The 11,759-nt window shown below is 34.0% G+C and overlaps 1 protein-coding gene across 2 annotated transcripts in view; it reads right to left on the minus strand.

Moving 5' to 3' along the window:
• The window catches only part of NEGR1 (neuronal growth regulator 1), a 942,943-nt gene that overhangs the window by 576,838 nt on the left and 354,346 nt on the right, over positions 1-11,759 (minus strand). For both annotated transcript variants that reach the window (XM_011977699.1, XM_011977695.1), the window contains exon 2: positions 10,540-10,772. In XM_011977699.1, the coding sequence (XP_011833089.1) occupies positions 10,540-10,772 (233 nt within the window). The remainder of the gene's footprint in view (positions 1-10,539; positions 10,773-11,759) is intronic.

Here is an 11,759-nt window from a genome sequence, read left to right on the forward strand (position 1 = left end):
ACATTTTTCCTTGCCACTGGCAAATTCATTGGTTCTGGAGATGAAGATGTAGTCATATTTGGAGACTGTATCATTCGGCCTCCCACAAGAGGTGATGAATGAATGCATGTGCAAAGTTATTTGCACACAGTTGGTATTGAATTAAAGTGAGACTTCATAAGTCTTTATTGATTTAAACTGAAGTCATCCTGCCTGCTCTTTTAAAATGAGCTCACTTAAAATGAACAAGTTCTAAGCAGAGTGAATAACAACACATCTCACTTTATTCTGCACTAACAAATAGCTGCGAAATCTGTCCCTCCTCAAGTCTTCAATATTTCATTTTACAAAGTGTCCATCCACCTATAATTGTATAACTGTTGGTTCTTTTTAAATGTTAAACTCTTGTTTGGATTTGGCATTAGAAACGTTTGGCTACAGTCTTTGTAGCTTACTCTGTCCCATGTAAAGTATATTTTTTCTCAAAATAACGCCTGTAATCCCAGCACTTTGGGAGGCCAAGACGGGCGGATCACGAGGTCAGGAGATCGAGACTATCCTGGCTAACACGGTGAAACCCCGTCTCTACTAAAAAATACAAAAAAAAAAAAAAAAATTAGCCGGGCGTGGTGGCAGGTGCCTGTGGTCCCAGCTGCATGGGAGGCTGAGGCGGGAGAATGCCGTGAACCCGGGGGATGGAGCTAGCAGTGAGCCGAGATTGCGCCACTGCACTCCAGCCTGGGCGACAGAGCGTGACTCTGTCTCAAAAAAAAAGAAAAAAGAAAAAAAAAGAAAAACAAACAAACAAACAAACAAAAACATTGCTAGGGTAGAATATATTTTGTAGAAGGCTGGTGTCTTATTTGTTACTTTTTACCACAACATGCATTCACTATTTTACACTTGTGAAAATATGGAAATTAGCAGAAGATAAGAAGGTTTTGACCTCAAATAAAAATAAGCAATCTAAGACATGAACGTTTAACTAATCCTTTTAATTTATTTATTTTTCTTATTATGTCAGCATTCATGGTCTTATGTCCTAAAGATAACATCAACATACTAAGTCACAGCTTAAGAAAAGTGACTGGCATGAAGCTAGGCAGAAAGAAATACGTGCATTTATAAAAACAAAAAAACTCTACTGAGTTTCTAACATTTGTCACACACCATCCTGTTGAGAGTCAAAAAATAAAATAAAATAAAATAAGACCTAGTCATCACGCTCAAGAAGTTGACTCGAGACCTTACTTGGAGTCCACAGATAGATTTAGGGAGTTCATAAGCCTGTGTTCATGTAAAGAAGTATGCTAAAGGTATGTGTATTTTTCCAGAGAAGGGGTCTACAAACTTCATCAGATTTTCAAATGGGTTCATGACCACAAACTGTTTAAGGGCCACTTGTCTAAACGCAAACCTACCAATGTGGGTTAGAAAACTGACAACTTGGTGCTGGTCCTTCTTTCCCAAGTCTTTCTATTACTCTTGCTAGATTACTAACCAGAAGATGCTGAAGGGATGGGTGGTGAAGTATGGGGAAGAGAGATATTGGAACATAACCTCCCTCTAATTCTGCAAACTAAGCTTTGCCACCAGTTTTAATTGTGTCCATTTTCCTGTTGGTGCTATATATGATTAATTCTTATTTTTCTACTACAGATAATACAGTAAACAGTATTAGCAGATTAAAATTTTCTCCTGTGAAATTGTATCTTTGCTTTACATAAAGGTTACAAGAAGTATTGTCAGTTGGCATTTAACTAATGAAAACAGTAAATTCCTAATTGTCTTTATAGTGATATCTTAATTATGTACGTGATTTGGGAAAAAAGAAAAACAGAAAAAAATTTCATATATCAAATCCCATTACAATGACTCCAAGAACATAAGTTACTTCACCAGACATAGGTTTTATTTGCAGTGTTTCTTAAAATAAATAGGCCAGCTAGAGGTTGGTAATCTTTTATTTATAGAGAGATTTTCATAGTGATAGTGTACATTGCACTGGGATTTGACATGTATTACTTACACAGTTATTTTCTTTGTTTTTTAAAACAAAATGAATATACTCCAAGACAGGCAACAAATATAACCACTTTCCAATACAGATTGCACATGCAAAACTAAGAATTACTACCAAGAATATGAAAATGTGATCAGTCTGCTGAGCTCTGACATACTTTTCAAACTCTGTGCTTCAGGAATTGTAAGAAATATCCATTAATCATTAAAGGAACTTTTAAAGGCAGCAAATCTTGCTTAAAGGGATAATTACTTTAAATTATTTTCAAATGGTATTTTGGACTGTGTGTTATCAAAAACAGAAATACTGCCTTAGTCTCCAAATGAATAATACATAATATTCTTCTTCTTTCTTATATATCCTATACCCACATACGTTTTTATGGAATGCTTGCCACTGTGATTCAAGCTTAAAACTTGAAAAAAAAAAAGAAGACTAAAGTAGGGCAACATTTCTCCTCATCAACCCTGACCACAAGCTGTATAATTATTTGATTTTTGCCCCTCTTCTACCACCCTCTCAACATATTACTCATCTTATGAGTAGATTCAAGGCAGTGAAGTAGAATCTTCCTTGCTGGTATAATTTCCTAGTTAGCAAAGATGCTTACTTAAATCCCAGTAGTGCTCCTTCCTTCTGCTATAAACTCACAAAGTTCCTTCTATAGAAAAGAAAAAGAGATGACTCAGATGGAAGCTGACAATGTGCAGTGGCTATCAATATGACCTTTTTTTTTTTTTTTTTTTTTTTTTGCTTTTCTCTACCTGTCTTTCCTTGGCAAATAACAACAAATTGAAAATTATAAGAAAAACTTAGTAATTCCCCTTGTGTAGAGTAAGAAGTCCATTATGAATTTTGGTTTTGATTTACCGTATTGTTCTAATATCAGACCTTACATTAGGCAATATGTAAAACTTCATGTGATAATTTTGCTTAGGAAAATATGATCCATATATTTACATAGAAAATCTTTTGGAAGCAAAATACTATTTACTGAAATGTACTTTCTCTTTCTGCTACTTCTTTATTCCCAACTGTAGAAAAGTAATGTTCGATAATTCTGAATATTAGAATATTTAGAAGAAAAAAATGTGTATTCTGGAAGACAAGCTTATATTAAAACAAGAATTTTACTAAAAGTAGCTCAATTCACCTTATATCTTATAAATCATAGTAGCTAAATCCATAACCTAATGAATGTCAGTATATTCACAGAAAAGTGAGGTAATAAATTCCTAGAATCTGGTCTGATATATCCTGCCATGTAACCATAGCAATTCTAGCCAGAAGGGATTGTGTGAAAAGAAAGCTGAAAATGTCCACCTGAAAAATGCATTAATTTTTTTAATTGTTATGCAATATTTCCTTGCCTAAAAAAGCTTACCCCACATAAGCACAGATGGTGAACCTGAGTTTTTCTGTGAAGGTATATTTGGGGAAATAATCTTAGATCTGAATTTGTCTGTGAAGGTACATTTGGGAAAATAACCTTCATTCTGAATTTGTCTGTGAAGGTATATTTGTGGAAATAATCTTGCTGAAGTCTAAGATCACAAATGACACCTGAAAAACTTATTTTTCCCCAGTTTCTCAAATTAGGCATAACTATTCTAAATTGTTTAGATATCAGACCATTGTGTCTCTAGACCTCAATAATACTGCTTAATATATTTCAACAGATTAAATATTTCCCACTAGATAAAGTACCCAGGGAATATAATGATAGTCCTGGCCAGGCGTAGGGGCTCATGTCGGTAATCCCAGCACTTTGAGAGGTTGGCCAAGGTGGGTAGATCACCTGAGCCCAGGCGTTTGAGATCCGCATGGGCAACATGGCAAGATCCAATCTCTACAAAAAAAAAAGAAAAAAAATCCAGGCAGAGTGGGCTGCACCTATAGTCCCAGCTACATGAGAAGCTGAGGTGGGAGGATCACCTGAGGCCAGGGAGGTTGAGGCTGCAGTAGGCCAAGACTGAGCCACTATGCTCCAGCCTGGACACAGAGTGAGATGCTGTCTCAGAAAAAACAAAACAGAGCATATATATATATATAAAATCATCGTCCTATTAACTAATGAGGCATATCTTCCAAAATGCTAATAAGATCCTGTCTTCATAAGTTGCAAAACTGGACATTTCAGATAAATAGAAATAGAAAAAATAATAGAATGTTCTTAGGCCTGGTTCCATCATTACTACTTCATTGTGGGGAAAATCTGTAGGGACCAATACAATCTTATTTTCATCAGTAACTGAACTTACTTGGTCTTTCACCCTGTGATCAGTAGTCAGGTGTCGATTAGTCTGCCTGAGCTCAGTGTAATTTGACTTCCTTTGGACTTGCATTATAATGTAAATTGGGTTAGTAAAGAATGATTTATGGTAGAACAGGTCGGAATCCCCTGCAAAGGGAATGAGAATGAGTATGTACACCCTTATAAATGTAACTTTTATTTTAAATATTTGAGATCACTTTTAGCCAAATTTTAGAGAGCAAATAATAAGCATTTTCTTACCAGCAGATAAAAAACATGTATTTATCATATATGTTCTTAGAAATGTAGCTCTGTTATGTAGTTAATGATATAAAGAAGCTATAGATCACATACAAAAAACATGGACAATTTTGGGAGACTTACTCCTAGTTTTAACTAGTAGTAGCTCCACTAACAAGTTATCTTTTTTTTCATCTACCTAAGATTATGTTTTGTAAGTATGAAGGTGCATTCCTTAAAGATAAAGATATTTTGGGTAGGGTAACATTATGTAACAGGTAATTAAGCCATTTTTATTTCAATGGGTTATTATTTGTTTCCATGCTAAAAATATTAACAGCATGTAGTTTGACTCTTTGTCCATTTGTTTGTGTTTTAGAGCATGTCGAAGATTGGGTTCCCATGTATAATTTTGATCTCCTCCACAGGTAAAAATAGATCCTGAATAAAACAGACTGGGATCCAATGCAAGAGTCTTGTCGTGAGCCATTATTGCATCCAGACAATGACTGTTTCAACATCTGTAGCTCTGTAAAATTTTTGTTAGTGGAGATAATTTTTCTTTGGTTTCATTTTTTGACTTGTTGAAAATTTTGAAATTTTCACTGTTGCAGGACAATGGCTTAAATTGTCCAATGTTTTTTTTTTTTTTGGTCTTGTTTTTTTTTTTTCTTTTCTCCTTTTGATCTTTTGGTAAAAAGCAGGCCCATGTCTTGTGATGCTGTTTATTTCCATCAGCTCAAACTGGAACAGAGTGTGATGTCCTTCTCTTTCAGTGTGTCTTGTCAAGGCCTTGCTATTCATTAAAAGGATGTTAACATTAGACAAAGATGTACTAATCTTTGGAGACTATGGCTTTATACTTGTGGCTACATAGAGTAATTGCTCTCCAGATAATCATTGGTAAGTATAACTCTGAAGTATCTGCACTCGAATTACTATTCAATGACTAATTGGGAAAAATAACATTTGTGGAGTTTTGCCTAAGAAGGATAGGTTCTAAAATTTATTTGTAGATTAAGGTGGTAATCAAAAAGCTATCTCCCTGTTATTGGAATGGCATCTTATTGAATTTATTTTTAAGTTTATTTTTTTACTTCCCTGCACTTCAGGTTATAAGTAAACTTATAAGTAAACTTATACTTATATACTTATATAAGTTTATAAACTTATATAATGAAAGCTGTTATAAGTAAAAGCCTTATGAATGAATGCTACGGGTACCAAAGAGATGTTCCTTATACCTCACTGTGTTGCTCTGAGATAGCTCACAGCAGAAATGCTACTTTATTCTGAAAAACAGGATCAGAGTACTGAGAAAAATAAGTTTTAACCTATGAACTATGAAATGAATAACTGATTCTGTTTCTCTGTATATATTGGCTTTCAGAAATCTTACTGAATTTTTGCTATGCTCTGAAAGTATATGGAAATCATATTACAAATTTTGTGATCTAACCTCACCTCTGACTGCATCCTACTCTTCTCTTGTTTATTTTGTTCCTCCTATCTATCTTGGTGTTCTGAATACTTCTCCATAAGCCACTTCAAATCCCTTTTAACATAAAATAGAATATTAATAATAAATGATGCCTGAATGTCTTTTCACTTTATAAAGGCTTTCTCAAAATAATGACTAAGCAAGAGATAAGGATCTGATATTGTCATAGTTTAGGATCTTTGTGAAATGAATGCAAATAAGATAGAGTTTAGAGTGCAGGATGTTTATTAGGCAATATCCTTATGATCAGCCCCTGGGGATGGAAGAAGAAGGAGATGGGTTTGAATATAGTAAGAAGTAGAGCTTCAGTGGAGTCTGGACAATAGCCTCAGCTGCTCATGTGGAGCTCTGAACCTAAAATGGCCCATCAAAGCTCTCCTACATTGGGCTAAAAGGAAAAGGTCTTTATACTCCTTGCCTCAAGCAGTCATTGGGTGTTAGCTACTCTAGGCAGGCCTTGACTTCGGCAAGGAGGCTCTCTGCAGCTGAGACTATCCTCAAAAGGGCCCTGAATATTGTCTTCTAACTACACTCCCAGTATCTAGAGAAAGAAGCCCACCCTTGATAAGGGAAGTGAAGCACCCCACCTATTACAAATACTCTAGGTGAGTTATGTACCCTAAGGAAATTACAATACCCTGGAGAAGTTAAATATTTTTGAGAAGTTATTTTGATTATAGAGTTATGTGCTAGTCAAATCTCCTTCTACTCTGACCAGAGAAAACATAGAGTATATTTCCTTGAAAGGGAATGAGTTGAGCAATAAACACTTCATATGTGCTTATTTAATACACAATATCTATGAGTGTCTAATCTGTGTTCTATACAACCTAGACTTTAAATGTCATGGAGAACTAAAAGTAGGAACCATGTCTTAGTCCATTTTATGCTGTTATAACAGAATATCCCCGATTGGGTAATTTATAATGAACAGAAATTTATTTGGCTCATATTTCTGGAGGCTGAGAAGTCCAAGAGCATAGTGCCAGCGTCTTCCAAGGGTCTTTGTGCTGCATCATCCCATGGCAGAAAACAGATGGCCAAGAACAAGAAAGCAAGAGGGGGCCTAACTCACTTTTATAAGAAACCCACTCTCACAACAACTAATCCAATCCCATGACAGCAATATTAAACCATTAATGAGAGCTCTCATGAATGAATAATCAGCTTTTATTTGACTGCACCTCAGACACTGTTCCTTTCAAGATTAATTTTCCAACACATAAACTTTGGGGGACAGATTCTAACCATAGCACAATTCCTGACATATATTCAGGTGGGAGGTGTTTATATTTCATGTTTCTTATCATTACAGTATTGTACTAGGGAGCCCTGGCTTCATAACAAGTCCTCCAGCCTCACACACTTATACACTTATAAACAAAGAAATGAGTTCTTTGTAAATATATCACATAGTTTGAAACAGTGAATAATAGGTCATTTGATTTATCAAAACCATGTTATATATAGGTAATGAAAAATTTTATTTTATTACTAAGTCTATTAGCCAGTTTCCACCCTTTTAAAGCCAGGCTCCAAATTATCACGTTCTTCAAATTTCATAAATACATAGATTACTCAGCTCCATTGGATAAAGAAAAAATGTAAAGAGAAATGAAACGTACTTGTGGAGTAAGTAGTAACAGGGGCTATATGTAAATATTAGTTTGCATGGTGTTCGATAAAAGTTATAAAATATTTTTCTTTTTTGACTTAAATACATTTTTTCCTATTAAATCAAAGCAAATAATTGAAGTGGGATTTTTATTACTGTTTTTTATTTGTTTTGTTTTTGTATGTTTTTATCATTTGTCTTTTTTTGACTGGTATGGACCTTAAAGATCTTCTTGTCTTATGTCCCTTTTGAAATGAGAAAGCCAGAGTTCAGAGACTTAATAATTGCCTATTTCCAGATTAGAATCCAGGTTTTCCTATTCCTACTTTAGTGTGTTTCCTCCTCCATTGCTCCATTTATTTATATTAATAGCTCTAAGAAGTCAAGCACTAATAAATTTCTCAAACATAGTGTCTGTGTTGACAATATATCCACTTTTTATCCCTTTTCAAAATGATTAGAAAAGAATAGTTCCCTGGAGTACATGCAACAATTGAAGGTGAGCTTTGTTTTTACCAGCCAATGTATGTTTGACATCAGTGATTAATACAGTTTTCCCTCAGTTGCTAAGCTTCTTTATCTTGGTGCATAAAGGACTGACAGATTGTTAGGCAAAGAGCATAAGCTTCAAAACTATGCTGATACCCCTGGGCATCAGACAATCTAACAAATTTAGGGACTGAAGAGGTGTACACATCAGTTTATTTTTGTTCATTGAGAAGAAATGTAGTGGGGTTGACTTTTTATGACATTTATGTAGTACTTGAATTGACTGACAAGCCTATTAATGTATTCCCCGAACTTTATTAATGTAATATGAAAAACGCCTACGTGTCAATCAACTTCTAATAAGTAATTATGTTCATAAATACTGTAAAATTATTAGCTTTTAATTTTATCCAATCCTATACTTTCAAAACAGTAACATGGATTTTTCTTTTTCTGGAGGAATAAAATATTATACTGAAGGAACATTCAATAAGTACATTCCTAACTGCTCAAAAGTTCACCATCATCTAATGACCAGCAAAAAAGAGTACTACAGTAAGACGTGTAGCAATTTTAAAAATGTGAACAATATCAAACAACATAAGTAATATAAAGTTAGTTTAAAAATCCTATGAGAATTAAACATGTACCTAGGCTGGTCTTAAATACTGATAGTCTGGTTATTTAAAATATAGGCCTAATATGGAACAAGAGAGAATGGAAAAAGGAAAATGGGATATATTTATTCTTCAGAAATATATCATTTAAATTTACAAGTTTAAAATGAACAAGCAAAATGTCTGTGTCTTAACTAACTTGAACATATTATTGTTCAAGTGTACTTTCTTTTTTCACATAATGAAAATCTTTTATAGTCTTTGAGCTAGAAACTCAAGTCAAAGGGCAGAGAGCTGAACAAGAGAACAGGATTAGGCTTGAATAACATAAGAAATGTGTTTTGTCTTACAATCTCATGTCAGTTTCTGAAGCTGGATTAACTCCCACCCTCTGTAATCCCTGAATAATCTCTGATTAAAGATAGACTTTTGTGAAAATGTTATTATGTTGGGATATACCACTTTTAAATAATGAACATCATCACAGTCTGCAATAATCTGCAAAAAATAAATAGAAAAATCACTGAGGAAATTCATTGACTTATTTTTCAATTTTTACTTTCCTCCTTAAAGTTAATCGTTTAATAAGTTTAACCTTATCACAAAGTTAAAATATTTGCTGTACTAACAATTGAAGCTGTATTTGAATTCAAGTTTACCTGTACGTAAGGAAATAAAGCTCAGTTAATAAGGCTATAGATTAGTAATCTTTTTCAGACTTAAGTTATGCACCTAAATTAATTTTCAACCTTGACTTATTGAAGGGTAAACTCAAAGAGAGTACAACTGACTTGCTCACTCAACTTTCCTACTAGGAATAAAACATGCATGCTCTGGTACCACATTATCACATGATTCGTTATTAATTTTACTTAGAAATATGGCAACATCAGTTTCACTTCCACAGAGCATAATACTTGTAAACAATGAACACATGATTAATTTATAAAGCAGAAGGAAATAATGTAAAAGGGCAAAAAATAAACGTTTTCCATTCTCCTAGCATAATAATTGCATTTTTCTTGAAAACCATTTGTATTTTAGGGTACATATGCTCTTACATTTCAGTATGCAAGATAAATAAAATAATTTGATGCTTCTGTTTGTATCTGGAGATTGAAAGTTAGCTAGCATGCTTTATGATCTACTGAAAGTAAATCAAATATAAACCATTGTGTACATGTATTCTCAATTACTTCGTATTTAAATAAAGAAATCTTAGAAGGCTGATACTTTTCATTTGACTTGAATCAAAGTAAACAGAGGTTGGATTGAGACAGAGTATTTGAATGGTTGGCGGACTGCATTTAAAGAGTTATTATGCAAATTTCAAAAAGTTCTAATATTTCCATGTATCTATTGTAAGTTTCAAATATTTAATGTATCAATCATGGGCTCTCAAAGATTGATTGAAGGGATGAATCAAAGGAAGATATGAGGTGAATCATTTACAAACGTCATAATGTGGTGTTAATGGATATTTCTTTATCTTTGTAAGTAGGGATTTGTATGCCCGTAATGGTCATTACAGTTCTTAATGACTACAACACTTGCATACATTTTTAAAGTGTGTGTTTGTGTGTGTGTCTTTCAATTCAAAGTCTGTCAGACGACTTTTTCATTTTGTCTGTATGACTCTTAACGACTTTCTGATATCTAGGAATGTAAACTCCTAAAAGCAATAACAATATACTTCAACAAATATTTCAATGACAATGAATATTTCAGCATTGTTAATTGTTTCCTAGTCATTTTGATACCTAAATATTAAGCATTTCTAAGCATAATCTTCCACAATATAGCAGTTCTGAAAATACATACCTTGCACAGTTAGATGCACCTGCATTGTTCTGGGTGTATGTTGAGTCTGAACAGAACACGTGTATGGGCCATCATCTGTCACATCTACATTCTGTATCTGGAGGCTGTAGTCCCTTTTATTCAATGTTGAAATTGAAACTCGAGGATCCACTGACCACTTATCACCTCCCGCAAAAATAATACTTGACCGGTTCAGCCAGGCACCCTTTGAAGCTCCATCTTCCAAAAAGCACCTAAAAATTACAAGAGATAGAACACTATTAATCAAAATAAAAATGAGAGACAACATTATTTTGTTCTGAGTGTTATTTTCTTTTGCTGAATAATAGCACAGCATCAATTGAAAACATCAGACATTAACTCAGGAAACACGAACATACTGATGTATCTTCCATTCCCAATACAAATGTAAAACAATACTTGCATACAATTTTTTAAGTGTGTAGTGTGTGTGTGTGTGTTTGTGTGTGTGTGTTTCAACTGAAAGTTAGTCAAAAGTCTTTTTCATTTTGTCTGGATGACAAATTTAAATAAAGTTAAATTAGTTTAAACAATTTTCTATGTTAAAGCCTATTTCTTCGTTTGAAATTATGAGAAACAGTAAAGGTCTATGATTTAGACTGACCTGACCCAATCTGACACTGAATATAATGTACCAGATGCAGAAATCACAGAACCATATAAGGGTGGGTTTATTTATTTATTTATTTGTTTATTTCTTTATTTGAGGCAGGATATTACTCTGCTGCCCAGGGTGGAGTGGCACAATCTTGGCTCACTGCAACTTCCATCTGCTGAGTTCAAGCAATTCTCCAGCCTCAGCCTCCCTAGTAGCTGGGATTACAAGCGCCTGACACCGTGACTGGCTAATTTTTGTATTTATAGTGGAGACGGGGTTTCACTATGTTGGCCAGACTGGTCTTGAACTCCTGACCTCAGGCGATCCGCCTGCCTCAGCCTCCCAAAGTGCTGGTTTTATAGGCTTGAGCCACCATGCCCGGTCTATAAGGATTTACTTTTAAAATAGCTTGCATTTGCACAGTGGGAAGCTTGTACACTGAAACTATAAACTATGTTTCACTGATAAAACTATAAACTGTGTTTACTGAATGCTGTAGTCATTAGATATAACAAAGCTAGTGTAACACTTTTATTAATAATGTTGCTCGTTTTTGCAATTTATTGATCAAAGCCTTTTTTTTTTTTTTTTTTTTTTTTTT

Source organism: Mandrillus leucophaeus, unplaced genomic scaffold, assembly GCF_000951045.1.
Source record: "Mandrillus leucophaeus isolate KB7577 unplaced genomic scaffold, Mleu.le_1.0 Scaffold103, whole genome shotgun sequence".
Lineage (NCBI taxonomy): Eukaryota > Metazoa > Chordata > Mammalia > Primates > Cercopithecidae > Mandrillus > Mandrillus leucophaeus.